Source organism: Mobula hypostoma, chromosome 22, assembly GCF_963921235.1.
Source record: "Mobula hypostoma chromosome 22, sMobHyp1.1, whole genome shotgun sequence".
In the NCBI taxonomy this organism is placed as follows: Eukaryota; Metazoa; Chordata; class Chondrichthyes; order Myliobatiformes; family Myliobatidae; genus Mobula; species Mobula hypostoma.
This window is the reverse complement of record NC_086118.1, coordinates 8,496,693-8,519,046: the sequence shown is the minus strand read 5'-3', so window position 1 is coordinate 8,519,046 and position 22,354 is coordinate 8,496,693. Positions and strand designations below refer to the sequence as shown.

General features: G+C 42.7%; 1 protein-coding gene across 3 annotated transcripts in view; it reads right to left on the bottom strand.

Annotated features, from left to right (window-relative positions):
* Positions 1-1,329: 1,329 nt before the first annotated feature.
* spata20 (spermatogenesis associated 20) overlaps positions 1,330-22,354 on the bottom strand; it is a 479,531-nt gene continuing 458,506 nt past the window's right edge. For 2 of the 3 annotated variants that reach the window (XM_063074196.1, XM_063074195.1), the window contains exon 16: positions 1,331-3,691. In XM_063074196.1, coding sequence (XP_062930266.1) covers positions 3,521-3,691 — 171 coding nt within the window. In that variant the 3' untranslated portion in view covers positions 1,331-3,520. Of the gene's footprint in view, positions 3,692-22,354 lie in introns of all 3 variants that reach the window. The other variant, XM_063074197.1, reaches the window with a different exon arrangement.

The window sequence follows — 22,354 nt, the reverse complement described above, 5'->3', positions numbered from 1 at the left end:
GGCAGCGAGTACTAGGTTATGCACATTGGCCACACAGAAAGATATTCCTATTTCCCTCTCCATTATTTGTCTATGTTCCCTACTCCTTGAACTGATGAGAACAGGTTCTGACAAATCTCTTCTCTGTTTTTATTCAAGGTAAAACTCCAAATAATTAGAACAGGCCCATCCATCTAATGAGCTGCTCTGCCAAGCAACCCACCTATTTAACCCTAGCCTAATCACAGGACAGTTTACAATGACCTGCTAATCTACTAACCGGTACATCTTTGGAACGTGGGAGGAAACCTGCACAGGAAGAACGTACAAACTCCTTACAGGAGGCACCAGAATTGAACTCTGAACTCCAGAATGCTCCAAGCTGTAATAATGTCACACTAACCGCTATGCACCCTCGTATTGAAATCTACCAACCCTGAAAATATTTTAGAAAAGCGTTCTAAGAATTTATATCCTTTCTGAAGTTTACTGACTACAATTGCTTATGGGTGATATCGTTTTTCTGGTGAACTTATAATTTGAGGTTTCCACCATATTTCAGCAACACACTGTACAGAAAGCTGGCCTTTGGATACAAGGACTGTTCCTTTTTTTCTACTCTGATTGGTCTGGTGAGGATCTCTGTGAGGTATGTCATCAAGGACATACAAGATGCATCTCCAAAGTTTGTACCACTCAGGTAACTCAGTGATATTCCACAGAGAGGACTGCAGTCTACTACATGCTACAAAAGTCAACCTTAAAGAGGGCTAGTAGGAGATAGGGGAAGGTTGCTCATCAGCTGGGAAGGGCTGAATAACAGGGGCAATGATGGTCCTTCCTGATGAGTTTGCCCTTTCATTCCCCTGCAATCAGCATTTAAATTTGGAGCTAGAATTGGAGTTCTATAGATTACCATAGAAACCATAGAAACTACAGCACAGAAACAGGCCTTTTGGCCCTTCTTGGCTGTGCCGAACCATTTTCTGCCTAGTCCCACTGACCTGCACACAGACCATATCCCTCCATACACCTCCCATCCATGTATCTGTCCAATTTATTCTTAAATGTTAAAAACGAACCCGCATTTACTACCTCATCTGGCAGCTCATTCCATACTCCCACCACTCTCTGCGTGAAGAAGCCCCCCTAATGTTCCCTTTAAACTTTTCCCCCCTCACCCTTAACCCATGTCCTCTGGTTTTTTTCTTCCCTTGCCTCAGTGGAAAAAGCCTGCTTGCATTCACTCTATCTATACCCATCATAATTTTATATACCTCTATCAAATCTCCCCTCATTCTTCTACGCTCCAGGGAATAAAGTCCTAACCTATTCAACCTTTCTCTGTAACTGAGTTTCTCAAGTCCCAGCAACATCCTTGTAAACCTTCTCTGCACTCTTTCAACCTTATTTATATCCTTCCTGTAATTTGGTGACCAAAACTGAACACAATACTCCAGATTCGGCCTCACCAATGCCTTATACAACCTCATCATAACATTCCAGCTCTTATACTCAATACTCTGATTAATAAAGGCCAATGTACCATAAGCTCTCTTTACGACCCTATCTACCTGTGACACCACTTTTAGGGAATGTTGTATCTGTATTCCCAGATCCCTCTGTTCCACTGCACTCCTCAGTGCCTTACCATTAACCCTGTATGTTCTACCTTGGTTTGTCCTTCCAACGTGCAATACCTCACACTTGTCAGTATTAAACTCCATCTGCCATTTTTTCCAGTCCAGGGTGATGAGTTTTCCTTTCATTCCCCTGGAATGACTCTATTTGTTGCAGAGAAAAGGGCTGAATTAATGGTAAATGAGCAAAATATACATAACTGATGGGCATTTAATGAATGAGAACAGAATTCAGACTGAAGCATCTGCTTAATCTGTTAACACATCTTAATCAGTTCATTATAATATGTCAGGTGTACTTATCAAACATTTAAGGAGTCAAAAATTATCAAGCTGTGGTTTTGAAATATCTTACAGATAATGTCAGCAAGGAACTTCACCAGAGAAAGTCCACAGGGAAATATTATTTATTTGCATCTAATCTTTAGGTAATTGTTCTTTTGGAAAACATTGTTATTTGTTATATCACTATCCCAAGTTTGTTTCAGTTTCAGAAATCATAAGGGATATACGATGTTGACCCTACGATTTAAAAAGTCATTCTCCACTAATGAGCTACTTGCATTTGAAGTCCAAATTATATCCACAGGATGAATCGTGGCCAATCCATCAGGAGGAATGTGCTCTGGTTCATGCATGGTAATACATAACATCATTATCTTCAGTGCTCATTAAGGTGAATAATGAGAGAGGCAGGGATTGGAACACAGTGCAAATGGAAGAAGAATCACATATTAGCAATCCAAGTTATAAACTAACTATGGCACTGAGTAAAAGAAAAGGGAATTGGTTTGGGGAAATAATACTTCTTTTTCAGGTGACGCAGAGAATACAGCTTGCTTCATGGATGGAAGGGCCTTAGGGAGTTCTGGTGGAATGTGTACCATTAAGGTGAATGGGAATCAACTGGGAGAACTATGATGAAAGGGTGGTAAGCGTGCCGACAGTTCCATAGGCTATCTATTTTCCAAGATGGTAAAGCATAATGCCTTTCACAATCTCGTGACATCTCAAAGTCCTTTAAATCCACTGATGTAGATTTGGTCTGCAGTCACTGGTGTAAGGAGTCAAGTCATACATGGCAAGCTCTGTCAACAGCAATTATACTTAATATTGGGTGATGAATTTGGGCAGGAAGCCAGAGTGATCTCCTATACTTGTCATTGAAATAATACCATGGGATTATTTAATCTTGTTCAGAGGGAAGGCAGTGACCCCATTTAACAGGTTATGCATAAAATGGTGCCTCCAGTGCTCCCTCAAATACAAGGAAACTAGATTATGTTTGATTGTATCGTTCTAAAGATGAACTCAGCCAAATTACTCAATTATCAGAACTACAACATCTTATAAGGATCAGAAAGTTGTAAATTCAGTCAGTTCCATCATGAGCACTAGCTTCTCCAGCATCCAGGACATCTTGAAGGAACGATGCTTCAAAAAGGCAGCATCATTCATTAAGGACCACCATCATCCAGGATATGCCCTCATTGTACCTCAGGGAGGAGGTACAGGAGCCTGAAGGCACATGCTCGATGATTCAGAAGCAGCTTCTTCCCCTCCTCTGCCATCCAATTTCTCAATGGACATTGAACCCATGAACACTACCTCACTACTCATTATTATGTATCCCAATATATTGCTGCTGCATACAGCAAATTTCACAACATATCGGTAATATTACACTGGATTCTGATTCTGAAATGAAAACTACTATTGGAGATAAAATGATCACCCGTTTTGTGCCATCACACTAAGCTGAAAAGAAGATCATTTCGACTTGCACAAAATTTTTCTCCTGAGGTTAAATAAAGTATTAAAAATCAACAATATTCACAGGCATTTATAGTAAGTAATTTGTCTGTTGTTGCTCCGTGTCTTTGTGCTGAGTGACTGTCACATCATTTAATAAGTAATGCTTTGAGCTCGGCAACTGAGGTAACTGGCAACGAACAGCTGAAGTTCTGGCAAACGTAGGCTGTAGCCTTGCCATCTTTCAATTCCAAGGTAGATAAGAATGGCAGGGTCTGATACAAGAAGCTCTCAGAGTTCCCATCTGCCAGCAGTAATATCTAATGGAAGAAAAGAAAAAGTTCATTAGAACAATGCATTACAGAACCAATACAACAGAAATCAAAGCTAATTGTGTCACGTTACTCTTTCTTTTGTTGGAATATGAGTGCTAGAGACAATAACATTATTGCATCAACATGAGTTACCCTGAAACTATTAAGAATTAACTATGTGGTATAAATTTCATCCAGGTACCCAAAATAATTATTTTTCAATCGCCAACGCAAAATTAACCAGAATTGAATTCAGTTCCACTGCTTGTTATGGTAAACTGATTTCAATCCCAAACCTCTGATTGTTGGTCCAACACGATAACCAACAGACCACCTTACTTTACTTACATCAACAGTGTGTTTAACAGCTGGGCAATATATTGGTGTATATACATCCTACTGGTGTGTAACAAGGACCATGTCCTGCCCACCAACCATCAAAAAGCTCCACCCTCCCCTTTTCATGGCATCATCCTATCTTATTGCAGGAGATATTTCTAGCATCCCAGACAATTGAAAAGGTGATGGCCTTTACTACTTTCAGTTTAGCCTTTGCTGGGCTGATGCCTTTTGCTGGAGTAAGTGATGGGGGGGGGGATGTTTTTGCCACTGCTTGTGCATGGAAGGGGGAGGGGCTTTGGGGTTCTAATGTTTCTGTCATTCATTCTTTGGGGTTTTTCTTCTGTCTCATGGATGTCTGCAAAGAGTAAGAATTTCAGGTTGTATACTATATACATTCTCTGATATTAAATTGAACCATTAAACCATTGAAATTATAGTATCAACCTTTTCTACTTCCAATGAAATATTTAATTTTTCCCTCTCCACAGATTTGCTCAATATTTCTAAGACTTTCTGTTATCAGCCCTTTTATATAATGTATTGTAGGACTGATATCACGAGACGATACAGTGATGGTGGCCTACAATATAGCACAAATACCAAGTTCTTATTCAAACAGTAAAGCATTTCTCCATCATCAGAAATTCTGGAGTGCAAGTACTAAGGAGAATTGTTTGGATGTTGAATTTCAATTCCTATCCACTTAAGTGCCATATTTTCCTTATCAGTCAGCCACTTTAGGCCAATTGACTGGAGCAGAGAGACTGACAGATGGCAGAGGCTGGACAATGTGTACAAGTTACAGACCAGAAATAGTTTATAGATTAATCCCAATCAGCAGGACAGTAAGAATAAAACAACTCTGCTCTGCATGTGCCTCCACTCTCCCTCATTGACAGGCATTGATAAAAGCCATCTTAAAGCAGAGTGCTGCTATCAGTGATTCAGAATATGGAAAGTAATTGGGGCCAGCTACAGCTTGCTCCCCCATGGGTGAATTTTGACAGCTGATATTTAAGAGGCAGGCAATAAGTCATGAACTCTAGCAATGCTACGCCATCGGTTAATGGATTTGCAGCATTCTCCCTTCGCGAGGTTGAGAGTTCATAACCTGACTGGAGGTTGAAGTACTATATCTAGTTTGACTGTTGAGTGCACGAAAGGAAAGCTCTGATTTACTTTAAAACTCTCTGCTTAGGAGACAATTTGGAGCTTTAATTATCACTGAAGGACTCAATATTCATGTATTAATCAAGTTTGAATGTGGCTCTGATAGGTACCTTGAACAGATAAAGAAGATCTCACCTAAGACAAAGGCAAGCAGGGATTGATTAGGATGGCAGATCTTTGCAATCTAACAATATTTTAGCTGTTCATGCTGGATGCGAAGGAAGTTAAAAGTTTCTCCAACTAAATCAAAGATAATTTAATAAATTAACTTGAAAGAGGAAGGAGGGGAACAAATTATTTCACCTTCAAAATATCTACCAGTTTTCAGAGGTTGATTAAAATGGGAAGAGCTGCTGGAGGACAGACCACTGTGGACATTGATTGAAATGCAAGGCCATATGACAAAACGCTTAAAGACAGAGCCATATTCCTCTTAATCCTGGGAAGTTGAACTGTACAGGTGGTGATGGCGACTTTAATTCTATATATTATAAGGTAGTTGTGGAGAGGGATGCTGGCCCTCAATTTAAAAATCCTAAATCTGGAGAAGGCCGATTTTAACAGAGGATGTGGGTAAAATGACATCTAAAAAGTGATAGTATTTCAAAGTCTCTGGAGGAGTTCAGGGCTAACATGTTCTAGGAAGGATGAAAGGCAAAGAAGGCAGGATTAAGGAACCTTGGGTGACAAAGGATTTTGAAGGTTTAATTAGGGGGATAAAAACAAAATATGTATTAGGAGTAGGGAATTGGAAATGAATGAGCCCTTTGAGGAATGCAGAGACTGGAGGAGAGAATTTAAAAAGAAATGAGGACATAAAGGGGCAATGAAACATTCTTCCCAAGTAAGGTAAAGGAGGATCCCAGGACATTCTGTAAGTACATTGGAAGCAAGTAGATAGATAGAGAAAGGGTGGATCTTCTTCGAGATCAAAGGAAGTATGTATAGAACTAGGAGATGTGGGTAAGGGGTACACTGAAAGTCTGGAACATGTCAGTATCAAGATGGAGGTGTTGGATTCCCTGGAACAGATAAGCATAGGTAAATCCTCTTGGCCAGATGAGATCTATCAGAAGATGCTATGAGAAGGAGGGAGGGGACATCAAGGGCCTGGCAGTAGTATGTCTATTTTATTTGGCCACAGGTCCACTACACTGAAGTTATTTAAGAAAGAAGCAGGGATAAGCCAGGTAATTACAGGCTGGAGAGAAATACGTCAGTGGTAGGGAAGTTATTGGAGAAAATTCTAAGGGATATTATTTATATGTGTTTGGAAATGCAGAAGCTGATTGTTGATAACCAGTATGATTTTGTGCAAGGGAAGATGGACAAACGGATTGAAATACTTATCATATGAGGAGCATCTGATGGCTCTAGGCCTGTGCTCACTGGAATTCAAAAGAATGAGAAGGGCCTTACTGAAACCTATCAAATGTTGAAAGGCCTCAATAGAGTGGATATGGAGAGGATGTTCTTATGGTGGGGGAGTGTAAGACTAGAGGACACAGCCTCAGAATTGAGGGACATGCATTTAGAATGGAGATGAGGAGGAATTTCTTTTACCAGAGGATGGTGAATCTGTAGAATTCATTGCCACAGGTGACTATGGAGGTCAGGTTATTGGATATATTTAAGGCAGTGGTTGATAGATTATTGATTAATCAGGGCATAAAAGGATATGTGAAAAGGCAGGACATTTGCTGAAAGGGAAATGGATCAGCCATGATGAAATGATGGAATAGACTACATGAGCCAAATGGCCTAATTTTGCTCCTATATTTTATAGTCTTATGGAAATCTTGTCTAATTTAACTGAAGTATTTAAGAAGACTGATGAAGGCAAGGTGGTAAACAGGGTCTATACAGACTTTAGTAAGGCAATTGACCAGTTCCCACATGTCAGGTTGGTCCAGAAGATTAGGTCACACTGAAAAAACAGATGGCATAGGTTTAAGGTGAGTTGGAGCTTTAAAGGAGAGTTGATGGATTTTCTTTTTTAAACAGAGTGTGATAGATATCTGGAATGCACTGCGAAGGAGATTGTGGTGTCACATATATTTAAGAAATACTCAGATGGGTACACCAACTGACAAGGCACAGAAGGATATGTACCTAATGCAAGTAAATGGGATTGGTATAGATAGGCAAAAATAGACAAGTTGTACAACTCAATAAATATACCTGTGTAATTAGTCTAACCTAGTTAGAGAAACAATAACCTATTCTATTTTAGGCCATGAGACAGAGGAGCAGAATTAGGCCTCTTGGCTCATCAAGTCTGCTTCGCCATTCCACAATGACCATTCCATTATCCTATTCTCCTGCTTTCAACTGTAACCTTTGACACCATGACTAACCAAGAACCTACCACCCTCCGCTTTAAATATTCTCAATGACTTGGCCTCCACAGCTGTCTGTGGCAATGAATTCCACAGATTTATCACCCTCTGGCTAAAGAAATTCCTCCTCACCTCTGTTTTAAATGGACATCATTCTATTCTAAGGCTGTGCCCTCTGGTCCTAGACTCACCCATTATAGAAAACATCTTCTCCATGTCCACTCTGTATATCTGCATAGGTCTTTCAATATTTGATAAGTTTCAATGAGAACCCCTTTCATTCTTCTAAACTTCAACTTGGCTACAAGCCACCAATTCTGTCATCCAAATTGTTGACATATAACACGAAAAGAAGTGGTTCCAATACTGACTCCTGCAGAACACCAATTGTCTCCAGCAGCCATCCAGAACAGGCCCCCTTTATTCCGTCTTTTTGCTCCTGCCAGTCAGCCAATCTTCTATCTGTACTAGTATCTTTCCTGCAATGCCATGATCTTGTTAAGCAGCCTCATGTGCAGCATCTTGTCAAAGACCTTCTGAAAATTCAAGTAAACAAAATCCACTGACTCTCCTTTGTCTAGTCTGTCTGTTACTTCCTCAAATAATTCCAACCGATTTGTCCCCTTAAGGAAACTATGCTGATTTTGGTCTAATTTAGAGTACCCTAAAACCTTATCCTTAATAATGGACTCCAACATCTTTACAACCACAGAAGTCAGGCTAAATGGCCTATAATTTCCTTCCTTCTGCCTCCCTCTCTTCTTAAAGAGTGGTGTGACATTTGCAGTTTTCCAGTCTTCCAGAACCATTCCAGAATCTAGTGATTCTTGAAATATGTCTCCACAATCTCTTCAGCTACCTCTTTCAAAAAGCTGGGGTGTAGTCTATCTGGTCCAGGTGACTTAGCTACCTTTAGATCTTTCAGTTTCTCAAGCACCTACTCCTTAGTACTAGCAACTACACCTCACTTCTGCCCTGTGACACCCTCATATTTTTGGAACCTTGTTCATGTATTCCACACTGGTGTTTTATAACATTTCCACTTCTTGTTGGTTCATCAGAACTCTGATGTCACACCTCAAATTCCTGAAAGATTCTTGATTGCTACCTTTTTTGTTTTATGACCTTGGTAACATGGAACCAGGAATTTACAAACCACCCCAATTACTTTTTAATCAAGAGCCTGGCACTGGAGAGTCTAAACATCATAGTTTGTTCCTCTAGACTGCACAGGATCTGTGACGTGGGAGTCGGCACCTCTTTTAACTTCAAAGCTATGCTTTCTGATACAATCTGTAGCTACCCTGGAGAGTTTCTGTTTGTTTTCATACCATTGATACATTTTTGAATATAAAAGGAATCAGGGGACAGGGTCAATGCAGAAAAATTGTGCTGAGGTAAATTACATGCTTTAATCTTACTTAACGGCAGAGTAAGCACAAGGGACTCAATAACCTGCTCTTTCTAATTCTTATGTTCTTAACACAATGTGTCAAATAGCAAATAGATTGTGTAGAAAATTGTAAAATGAAATTGTATTGTTGCATTGAGAGGCTAAATTTTCAGGGCTAGGAGGAACTGCAGAGGAATGGGATTATATCTACAGCTTGAATTATTTGATTTTAACTGATTAAAACGTGGAAGCCTTATTTGGAAAATCTGATTCATATTCAGCAAAGAAACTCTGCAGCTGCAATATAAATGCTACCGTGGAGGACTTATGCCTTTTGTTTAGAACGCTGTACACAGACTGTGGATTAGTTCGTTTCTAGCATATACTGGAGGGTAACATACAAAAAAGTGTTGAAGGAACTCAGCAAGACAGGCAACGTCTATGAAAATAAATAAACAGTTAATGTTTCCAGCTGAGACCCTTCTTCAGGACTGAAATGGAAGGAGGAAGACGCCAGAATAAAAAGGCAGGGGAGTGGAGGCAGGCTAGTTAGAAGGTGGTAGGTGAAGCCAGGTGAGCAGGAAAGGTCAAGGGCTGGAGAAAAAGGAATCTGATAGGAGAGGAGAGTGAACCATAGGAGAAAGGAGAGGAGGAGGTAACCCAGGGGGAGGTGATAGGAAGGAGAGAAGAGGTAAGAGGCCAGAGTGGGGAATAGAAGAAGGGAGGGGAGGGAAAAGAAATATTTTACCAGAAGGAGAAATTGATATTCATGCCATCAGTTTGGAGGCTAACAGATGGAATATAAGATGTTGCTCCTCCACCCTGATGGTGGCCTCATCTTGGCACAAGAGGAGGCTATGGACCAACATGTCGGAACAGGAATGGGAATCAGAAATAAAATGTTTGGCACTGTAAAATTAAGCTTTTGGAGGATGGAGAGTGGCCTGATGGCGGTGTAATAGGGAAGTAAAACAGTGGTGACCAAAACAACAGAAAAATCCCATATATTGGCGATAACATTTTTCAGAAACCCCATATCTTTCTCCATTACATTCCATCTGCTATGTCCTCATGCTTTCCCACAGCCTGCTTATATCTACCATGAAACTCCTCCACATCCTCCTCACGACATAAACTAACATTAACCATGTCCAGCAGGTAGTAGAGCTCCCAGATACATATTCTTCTAAAGTCAAGTTCCTGAGAGTGAACATCACCAACAGTCTGTCCTGGTCCAACAATGTAGATGCCATGGCCAAGAAAGCATCAGTACCTCTACTTCTTGAGGAAGGCTAAAAAATTTTCGGTATGTTCTCTTCAACCGTCACTGATTTTTTTTTACAGATCCACCATCTAAAGTGTTCTATTTATCTGGATGCATTATGTCTTGGTATGGCAACTGCTCTGCCTAGGATCAATAGAAATTGCAGAGAGCTGTGGACACATTAAAGAAACTAACTTCCATTTTATAGACTCTGTGTACACTTCTTGTCGTCTTGGTAAAGCAGCCAATATAACCAAAGACTCAATGCACCTTAGACATTCTCTCCTCTGCCCCCTCCTATAAGACGGAAGATAGAAAAGCCTGAAAGCTCATACTACCAGGCTCAAAGACAAACTTCAATGTTATAACGCAAACAACAGGAATTCTGCAGATGCTGGAAATTCAAGCAACATACATCAAAGTTGCTGGTGAACGCAGCAGGCCAAGCAGCATCTATAGGAAGAGGCGCATTCGATGTTTCAGGCCGAGACCCTTCGTCAGGACTAACTGAAGGAAGAGTGAGTAAGGGATTTGAAAGCTGGAGGGGGAGGGGGAGACGCAAAATGATAGGAGAAGACAGGAGGGGGAGGGATAGAGCCGAGAGCTGGACAGGTGATAGGCAAAAAGGGATACGAGAGGATCATGGGACAGGAGGTCCGGGAAGAAAGACAAGGGGGGGGGTGACCCAGAGGATGGGCAAGAGGTATATTCAGAGGGACAGAGGGAGAAAAAGGAGAGTGAGAGAAAGAATGAATGCATAAAAATGAGTAACAGATGGGGTACGAGGGGGAGGTGGGGCCTTAGCGGAAGTTAGAGAAGTCAATGTTCATGCCATCAGGTTGGAGGCTACCCAGACGGAATATAAGGTGTTGTTCCTCCAACCTGAGTGTGGCTTCATCTTTACAGTAGAGGAGGCCATGGATAGACATGTCAGAATGGGAATGGGATGTGGAATTAAAATGTGTGGCCACTGGGAGATCCTGCTTTCTCTGGCGGACAGAGCGTAGATGTTCAGCAAAGCGGTCTCCCAGTCTGCGTCGGGTCTCACCAATATATAAAAGGCCACATCGGGAGCACCGGACGCACCTAGCCCCCACCGCTTTATTTTCACCATGGATGTCCAGTCCTTATATACTTCCATCCCCCATCAGGAAGGTCTCAAAGCTCTACGCTTCTTTTTGGATTCCAGACCTAATCAGTTACCCTCTACCACCACTCTGCTCTGTCTAGCGGAATTAGTCCTTACTCTTAATAATTTCTCCTTTTGCTCCTCCCATCTCCTCCAAACTAAAGGTGTAGCTATGGGCACCCGTATGGGTCCTAGCTATGCCTGCCTTTTTGTTGGGTTTGTGGAACAATCTATGTTCCGTGCCTATTCTGGTATCTGTCCCCCACTTTTCCTTCGCTACATCGACGACTGCATTGGCGCTGCTTCCTGCACGCATGCAGAACTCGTTGACTTTATTAACTTTGCCTCCAACTTTCACCCTGCCCTCAAGTTTACCTGGTCCATTTCCGACACCTCCCTCCCCTTTCTAGATCTTTCTGTCTCTGTCTCTGGAGACAGCTTATCCACTGATGTCTACTATAAGCCTACTGACTCTCACAGCTATCTGGACTATTCCTCTTCTCACCCTGTCTCTTGCAAAAACGCCATCCCCTTCTCGCAATTCCTCCGTCTCCGCCGCATCTGCTCTCAGGATGAGGCTTTTCATTCTAGGACGAGGGAGATGTCTTCATTTTTTAAAGAAAGGGGCTTCCCTTCCTCCACTATCAACTCTGCTCTTAAACGCATCTCCCCCATTTCACGTACATCTGCTCTCACTCCATCCTCCCACCACCCCACTAGGAATAGGGTTCCCCTGGTCCTCACCTACCACCCCACCAGCCTCCGGGTCCAACATATTATTCTCCGTAACTTCCGCCACCTCCAACGGGATCCCACCACTAAGCACATCTTTCCCTCCCCCCTCTCTCTGCATTCCGCAGGGATCGCTCCCTACACAACTCCCTTGTCCATTCGTCCCCCCCATCCCTCCCCACTGATATCCCTCCTGGCACTTATCCGTGTAAGCGGAACAAGTGCTACACATGCCCTTACACTTCCTCCCTTACCACCATTCAGGGCCCCAAACAGTCCTTCCAGGTGAGGCATCACTTCACCTGTCAGTCGACTGGGGTGATATACTGCGTCCGGTGCTCCCGATGTGGCCTTTTATATATTGGTGAGACCCGACGCAGACTGGGAGACCGCTTTGCTGAACATCTACGCTCTGTCCGCCAGAGAAAGCAGGATCTCCCAGTGGCCACACATTTTAATTCCACATCCCATTCCCATTCTGACATGTCTATCCATGGCTTCCTCTACTGTAAAGATGAAGCCACACTCAGGTTGGAGGAACAACACCTTATATTCCGTCTGGGTAGCCTCCAACCTGATGGCATGAACACTGACTTCTCTAACTTCCGCTAAGGCCCCACCTCCCCCTCGTACCCCATCTGTTACTCATTTTTATGCACACATTCTTTCTCTCACTCTCCTTTTTCTCCCTCTGTCCCTCTGAATATACCTCTTGCCCATCCTCTGGGTCACCCCCCCCCCGTCTTTCTTCCCGGACCTCCTGTCCCATGATCCTCTCGTATCCCCTTTTGCCTATCACCTGTCCAGCTCTCGGCTCTATCCCTCCCCCTCCTGTCTTCTCCTATCATTTTGGATCTCCCCCTCCCCCTCCAACTTTCAAATCCCTTACTCACTCTTCCTTCAGTTAGTCCTGACGAAGGGTCTCGGCCTGAAACGTCGAATGCGCCTCTTCCTATAGATGCTGCTTGGCCTGCTGCGTTCACCAGCAACTTTGATGTATGTTGCTTCAATGTTATAAGACTACTGACAGTCTCCTAGTATGAAAAGATGGACTCTTGCCCTCACAATCATTATAGCCTTGCACCATATTGTCTACCTGCATTGGACCTGCACTGTAATTGTCACAAATTATTCTGCATTCTGTTCGTGTTTTTCCTTGTACTGTCTAACATGATGAAGTCATCTGCATGGATACCATACAAAACAATGTTTTTTTAGCAGTTTGGTACGAGGCAATAACAAACTCAGTTACCAATCAGGGCAAGTGGCTTTGAAATCAAAGAACTTCCCCATATAACTCACTGTATCAGTGTATAAACATATTGTATCTATCTATGACTCCATCAAAGTTCTGATTTGTTATACAAAATGAGATTGAAAATTGAAGGAACTTATTAAATGAGCTTTTGTTAAATATCCAAAATGAACTGTGTTTGTCAAAACTGGGAAATCAGTTCTAAACTGAAGCAAAGATAAAAGTTCATATGCTATCACAACACATTTGATCTTTGTGGATATAATGGCCATAATAAGTGGCCTTTTTTAGGCAATGAGATTCTATAATTTATTTCCAATTGAAATCGGGGTGGGTGGGGGAAGTGCATTCAGCCATGGAATATTGATCATACAAAAGATTACAGGCTCATTATTAGGATAATTAAAATTATACTTTACACAGTTGAAAAAGATTGGGCTAATATACTGCTGAGAAATACTTCACAAACAATGGATGTAGAGTTCTTTGGTGCCCAGAAGAATGCCATCAAGAGCACTTATAATGGGAACTGGGGTTTTACCTGACCCTGAGAATTTCAGACCCATTCTCCAACTAGGCATACAAGTAGCTCAGGCAAGTGTATTGGCATTTTTGACACTCCCTTGAATGAGGAATTTTCATTGATAGACACTCCAGAAAAGTTCAAAGAGAAGTCAAGTATCAATATAGCCTAGTGCACCATGAGCATATTCAAAACTTACCATCTGCTCATTACACAAAATCAAACACCTTCTCACCAACACAAATTTCTTTATAATTACTTGAAACACATTGGTGATAAAACTTGGGAGGGTTTGTACAGGAGTTACTGCCTTTCTACAATACTGCATGACATTTCACTATTGCCAAAATGCTGCTTAATGTTAGAAACAGCTCATATTAATAGCACCTTTAATGCAGTGAGAAGTCCTAAAAGTCTACTCAACAGTTCGATGAAATAAAATATGAAACTCAGTCACACAAGGCTGGAAACCAAATGTTTGGACAGTAGAGTAGTTTATAAGGAGAGACAAAGGAAGAGAGGAAGTCGGAGAAGTTAGAGAATGATGTTTCAGAGCTGACTCAGAGCAGCTGAAGGCATATAGAGATCTTGCTGTTTTAGTCTGCACTTTCCATTCTTTGCTCCAAGATCCTTTCACAGAGTCATTGAATCATACAGCACTGAAACAGAACTTCCGGTGCACTGTGTCCACGTCAAATTTTTTCCCCGTGTACACTAATTCCACTTGTCCACACTAGGCCCATATCCTTCTTTACCCTTTTTATTCAAGTGCTTGTCTAAATGCCTCTTAAACATCATGATTATAAGACCCACATTCGGCCCACTGAGTCTGCTCTGCCATTTCATCATGGCTGATCCATTTTTCCTGTCAGCCTAATCTCCTGTCTTCTCTCTGTATCCCTTCATGCTGACTAATCAAGAATCTATCAACCTCTGCCTTAAATATACATAAAAACTTGGCCTCTGCAGCTGCCTGTGGCAAAGAATACCACATTCACCACCCTCTCCAATGTCAGCACATCCCTTCTTAGACAACTAGTCCAAAACTGTTCACAATACTGCAAGTGAGCCCTCATCATGGTCCACCACCTCCTCTATCAGCCCACTCCAGATATCAACCATTCTCTGTCTGAAAACAAACTGGAAGTTACCTCAATTAGATTTTTAAGTGAATTCATTGGAACTTGAAAAAGTTGTTATTTATTTCTTAAGAACATAAGAAACAGGAGCAAGCCTCAAACCTGCTCCGTCTTTCAAGAATATCATAGCTAATCCATTCTTGGCTTCAGCACCACTCTCATTCCACTTCTCCTTGACTCCCTAGTAGCTTAAGTGTCTATCAGTTTCGGCCTTGGATATATTCAATGGCTCTTCTCCACAGTTCTTTTGGGTCAAGATTGCAAAGATGAAAAACCCCTTAGTGGAAAAAAATTCCTCAGTTCCATCTTGAAAGGGAAAGCCCTTATTCTGAAATGACACTCCCTAGTTCGAGGTAATTCCAACAGGGAAAATATCCGGAGCTGGAAAATATAATCTCAGAATGTGTCACCCCTTTACAATGGATGTCAGGCAATGTGTTCGGTGTACCTTGACACTGTTGTCTCAACCCAAAATAAACATAATGCTTAAGATTCTATAAGCGCCACCACTGCAAACTGTAAATAGCTCTGAAGTCATTTCCCCTACAGTTCCAATGAAAGTTTTCACTGTGAAACATTAACTCCCTTTGTCTCAACAGATACTGCCTAACCAGTTGAATATTTTTAGAACGCAAACAACAGGAATTCTGCAGATGCTGGAAATTCAAGCAACACACATCAAAGTTGCTGGAGAACGCAGCAGGCCAGGCAGCATCTCTAGGAAGAGGTACAGTCGACGTTTCAGGCCGAGACCCTTCGTCAGGACTAACTGAAGGAAGAGTGAGTAAGAGATTTGAAAGTGGGAGGGGGAGGGGGAGATCCAAAATGATAGGAGAAGACAGGAGGGGGAGGGATGGAGCCAAGAGCTGGACAGGTGATTGGCAAAGGGGATATGAGAGGATCATGGGACAGGAGGCCCGGGGAAAAAGACAAAGGGGGGGAACCTAGAGGATGGGCAAGGGGTATTGTCAGAGGGACAGAGGGAGGAAAAGGAGAGTGAGAGAAAGAATGTGTGTGTAAAAATAAATAACGGATGAGGTACGAGGGGGAGGTGGGGCATTAGCAGAAGTTAGAGAAGTCAATGTTCATGCCATCAGGTTGGAAGCTACCCAGGCGGAATATAAGGTGTTGTTCCTCCAACCTGAGTGTGGCTTCATCTTTACAGTAGAGGAGGTCCTGTATAGACATGTCAGAATGGGAATGGGATGTAGAATTAAAATGTGTGGCCACTGGGAGATCCTGCTTTCTCTGGCGGACAGAGCGTAGGTGTTCAGCAAAGCGGTCTCCCAGTCTTCATCGGGTCTCGCCAATATATAGAAGGCCACATCGGGAGCACCGGACGCAGTATATCAACCCAGCCGACCCACAGGTGAAGTGTCGCCTCACCTGGAAGGACTGTCTGGGGCCCTGAATGGTGGTAGGGGAGGAAGTGTAAGGGCATGTGTAGCACTTGTTCCGCTTACACGGATAAGTGCCAGGAGGGAGATCAGTGGGGAGGGATTGGGGGGGACAAATGGACAAGGGAGTCGCGTAGGGAGCGATCCCTGCAGAAAGCAGAGACGGGGGGGGGGAACAATTGTGGAACAATCAATGTTCCGAACCTATTCTGGTATCTGTCCCCCATTTTTCCTTCGCTACATCGACGACTGCATTGGCGCTGCTTCCTGCACGCATGCTGAGCTCGTTGACTTTATTAACTTTGCCTCCAACTTTCACCCTGCCCTCAAGTTTACCTGGTCCGTTTCTGAAACCTCTGTCCCCTTTCTAGATCTTTCTGTCTCTATCTCTGGAGACAGCTTATCTACTGATGTCTACTATAAGCCTACTGACTCTCACAGCTATCTGGACTATTCCTCTTCTCACCCTGTCTCTTGCAAAAATGCCATCCCCTTCTCGCAATTCCTCCGTCTCCACCGCATCTGCTCTCAGGATGAGGCTTTTCATTCCAGGACGAGGGAGATGTCCTCCTTTTTTAAAGAAAGGGGCATCCCTTCCTCCACCATCAACTCTGCTCTCAAACGCATCTCCCCCATTTCACGCACATCTGCTTTCACTCCATCCTCCCGCCACCCCACTAGGAATAGGGTTCCCCTGGTCCTCACCTACCACCCCATCAGCCTCCGGGTCCAACATATTATTCTCTGTAACTTCTGCCACCTCCAACGGGATCCCACCACTAAGCACATCTTTCCCTCCCCCCCCCACCCCGCTTTCCGCAGGGATCGCTCCTTACGCGACTCCCTTGTCCATTCGTCCCCCCATCCCTCCCCACTGATCTCCCTCCTGGCACTTAGCCTTGTAAGCAGAACAAGTGCTACACTTGCCCTTACACTTCCTCCCTTACCACCAATCAGGGCCCCAAACAGTCCTTCCAGGTGAGGCGACACTTCACCTGTGAGTCGGCTGGGGTGATACACTGCTTCCGGTGCTCCCGATGTGGCCTTCTATACATTGGTGAGACCCGACGCAGACTGGGAGACCGCTTTGCTGAACACCTACGCTCTGTCCGCCAGAGAAAGCAGGATCTCCCAGTGGCCACACATTTTAATTCTGACATGTCTATACAGGGCCTCCTCTACGGTAAAGATGAAGCCACACTCAGGTTGGAGGAACAACACCTTATATTCCGTCTGGGTAGCCTCCAACCTGATGGCATGAACATTGACTTCTCTAACTTCCGCTAATGCCCCACCTCCCCCTCGTATCCCATCCGTTACTTATTTTTACACACACATTCTTTCTCTCACTCTCCTTTTTCTCCCTCTGTCCCTCTGACTATACCCCTTGCCCATCCTCTAGGTTCACCCCCCCCACTGTCTTTCTCCCCGGACCTCCTGTCACATGATCCTCTCATATCCCCTTTGCCAATCACCTGTCCAGCTCTTGGCTCCATCCCTCCCCCTCCTGTCTTTTCCTATCATTTTGGATCTCCCCCTCCCTCTCCCACTTTCATATCTCTTACTAACTCTTCCTTCAGTTAGTCCTGACGAAGGGTCTTGGCCTGAAACGTCGACTGTACCTCTTCCTAGAGATGCTGCCTGGCCTGCTGCATTCACCAGCAACTTTGATGTGTGTTGCTCGAATATTTTTAGAATTTTATTTGATCCTCCAAATGTTAGTAGCAGTTTTTTTTTTGTTACAGTGCTAAGTTGTTACATTTTAATGAAGTAATCTGTACAAACCAGTGCCTTTAGTGCAAAACACTCTAATATTCATGCCTCTGTGTGTTCCTCTTAGCTTCACGGTCACTATTTGATTACACAGTATTTCAGTAACTAAGTCTTGGCTCTCTTACAGTACATTGAAGCCACATTATATATAAATGCTCTCACTTACCAGTCACACACTCCTCCTACCTGTCTCTTACCTGGAACTCCCACCTGTTAAACATTTAAACTATATTCTATTTTTTAATCCCATTTCTAAATTTTGTTTGCCATGCCTTCTGCTCACTACATTGAATCTCAATTTTATAATTGTCATCCATATCTTGAAATCTCTCTTGACCTTGTTCTTCCCAATTTCCATGACCACTTCCAGTCCCAACAACTTTTGGAGATGGCTAAGTCTTACCTCTTTGCAACCTCTCTATCTATTATACCAAAATGAATGATTGTGCTTTCTGTTCACCCTCAGCTCTGAAAATTTCTCTCTCTCTCTTTTCAATTCCTTTCAACCAAACTCCTGTCATCTGCCTTGGAACATCTTTTATGTTAAATATTGTTTTGATAATGCACCTCCAACCTACCTTGTGGCATCTTATAATGTATACATGTAAAAGTTGTTGTTTATCAGACTTTTTAGATGAGGCAAAATTCATTGTGAACTGACAAACCACATACTAATCCACACGGAACAAGAAAAAACGAGGTCCCAGGCTCTCCAATTCTGCTGCATTTTATAACCCCTACATATCTGTGGTGGAGAGCGAAAGGGAGAATAATGTACAAAGTTGCCTTAGTATTTCAGAGTTATACGTTGGCCTGTATCAATGCATTTCCAACCCCTAGTCTCCATTTCTGATAGGATTCCTGTTCTCAATACATTATAGGGCCTAAACTTTAGAGTCTTTGATCTCCAGGGTTGTATTTTCTTGCCATAGCTCCTAGAGTTTCTGGCTTCCAGGGTTCTAGGGCACTTGTGGCAGAATTCCTGCTCTCTGTATATTTAGAATTCTTGATTCTTTCATTAGGCTTCCATTCTCTATTTCTTAACATGTCTCTATTTATTGGATAATTGGCAGTGCTCTGACTGAGGGCCACAGTCGGTCAGAGCTGACCATGGATATTGCATCCTAGCTGTCTAGAGATATACAAGCCTGGGCAGTACGAGATGGAGAGCAAGCTGATGCCCATCTCCACGCATCTGATGAACCCAAAGGAATGGCAGAGACCAATGCAGTTGGGATCAACAGTGTGACAGGAGTTGCCAGTCTGCAATGTAGGACTGCCTTCGGGACTCCAGCTCCGGAATTTTCCCTTGCGTCTTACTTCTGAAGCCTTCCCCATGAATGTAGGTTTGAGATCAAAGTTTTCCTTCTCCTAGATGAGCTGCCTGCCACGGCTGACGAGCCCCATCTGCCAGTGCTCTACATACTTGCTATATTGAATTTGGTGGCCTTATCAAAATACATGAGATTCTAAGGGTGTATGTTAAAAAGGTGGTTCTCCTTGTAGAAGTATCTGGAACTGGGTCACTGGATCATAATAGAAGTCACTCATGAAGATAGAGATGGTGAGGAATCTCATCTCTCTGGGGGCTATTCAGCTATTTAGAATTTCCTACCATGGACTGTGGAGGCTGAGCATATTTGAGGCCAAAAATGAGGAGTTCAGAGTCAAGTCACAATGAACAGGCAGGAACGCACAGTTAAGGACAACATCAGATCAATAAGTGGAGGTGTGGCCCATTCCTGTTCCAATTTCTTATGTTCTAATATGGTGTACATCATGCTCAAATAACATTACATGACAAAGTACTCTCTATCTTTAGGCTGCTGACTTTTATTGAAATGATGACTTTGAGTAAGGCAGTCTTTTGAAAAGTTAAAACAGATGTCTCTGCAGATTGAGGATTGGGCAGAACTTTTCCATGAAAGTTGGTAAGAAATGAGATATATCTTGCCAATCAGTATAAGAGAGAGAATGCTTTTATGACTTGGATATCAAAGGTCATGGGAAATAGATATGTGATGTTACAGTTGTTTCTGTTGCCTTGCTAGAAAGTGCATAGCAATAGCCTCAGGAGGTTTCAGAGAAGGAAGTCAACATTGTTCTAGAGGTCAGCACATTCAGAGCTGAAGGTTCTTCTGTGCTTCATTCACATATTGTGTAATGCCGCTATTATTAACAAGTAACTTCCACTGAATATAACAAATTTTTTCTCTGGGAAGCGAAAAGGGCTAATGTCATAGGTAACGTAATGTCAAACTGGTTCTGCATCACAAGGGGATTCCCAGGAGAATAGAAATGTTCTTATAAGAAAAGGAAGAGATGACGGTAAGAAGCCATATAAAGGAGAACATAGGATAAAAAGAAGAGAAAAAAATTCTCAAAAGAAGTTAACAATAAACAAAGGAAAGATTGGAAAGGCAACGAGACAAAGTGGAGGAGTGGGACACACACCAGCTCTGGGGCATGTATTTGAAGAATACCTGACTGAAGCTCGGCAGCTGGAGAGAGGACACTAGATGATTAGTGCAAGGAATAAACATTGCTCCAGTTGGAACACTCTTCTTCAGCTGGACTAATCATAGAAGAATTATTCTATATCTAAACATGCTGTGAATGATCCAGACGTGTAGAATATACCTTTTTCCACTCTAACTAGATCTGCAGGTGTAATGTTTTCATTATTTTAGCCATATTCTCCACACTGTTTTGGCAGTTGAAAACATTCCTTGCTGGAGTGTATCCCCACCACTGCAATATATCACCCCACCTCAATGTGCTGTATTATGGACCTGAAGCATTGCATTATCCACTAATAGACTGCAGCACTAACCCAGCCCTAGTGCACTGTATCATCCACTGGATGCAATGCGCTATCAGCTTGGATACATGTATTACCCAGCTCCGATGTTGTGCTTTACACAGTCTAGATTCAAGATTCAAGATTCAAACACACTTATTATCAAAGAATGTATAAATTTTACACCTTTAAATCTGTTTGTTTACAGGCAGCCACAAAGCCAGAAACCCAAAGACCATAAAAGAGGGAAAAAAAACACACATCATGCAAACAATAGAAGCAGTCAACAACATTCAAATCCAGATATAGTCCGTAGATCCGCTCTCCAGAACAGCCGGAGAAGGCCCAAGCCTACTCATGTTAGCCATCTCAGTTCATCATATTAGCAGGGCAAACACGCCACAAAACTCAGAGACGACAGCTGCTGGATACAGGAATGAACATCACAGGAGAGCAAGCAAAATCAGCCTGACTCTCACTTCTGGTCCCGACACTTGGGCTTTCCAGACTATCTGGACCAACGTTTAAATTGTCCCAGCACCGAGCAGTGCCTCGCTCTAGGACCTGGGTCCCAGCGCAGTGACATGCATGGAGCGCACAGCCTGAAGCTGTTCTCGATCTCAGCAAATTGGTTCGGCCTAGGAGTGATCCAACCTCTCACCCAGGTTAGGTGGACGGGCATCAATACTCTTCCACATCGACTCCTCTACAAATCATTCACTCTAAGGTAGGGACATGTTCGGCACAACTTTGTGGGCCGAAGGGCCTGTATTGTGCTAGGTTTTGTATGTTTCTAATACGCTCAATGAAAATTCTCTGCGGGATAGACATTGCTTCATTTTCATTGTGTGTGCCAATCCAAATAATTATTCTTACAGCAAGTGCAAACATTGCAAAGAGATTTTAGCAAGCAAATTACACGGTAATTTGCATAAGAGATAAAGGAAAATCTAGCATACTTACAAAGTACTCCTCAGGAAGTTCCTGTTGTTTCTGAATAAATGTGGAGGGTATTTTGCATAGAGTCAAACTTCTTAAAACAGCAGCACTGTATTTTTGGCGGTGCTAATTAAGAGAGCAACAATGGCCAAACCACCTGGGAATATCTTAAAATAGAAGCATTGGACTATGGATTAGACAAATGTGCGCTACAGTTGTCATCACCATGAAGGATAAAAACAATTCCTTTCTAGAAACCATGAAATCACGTCCTGTACCTTCAACAACTGTACATACTTGGTGGAAACACAGAATACAAGTAGGATACCTATACGTGAATAGATACATAACTCAGGGTTGATGGCAGAATGGTGCATGACTGACTGGAAGTTTAGACCAGATAGTACTCACAGTGGCCACTATATAAGGTGCCTCCTGTACCTAATAAAGTGGCCACTGAGTACATGTCTGTGG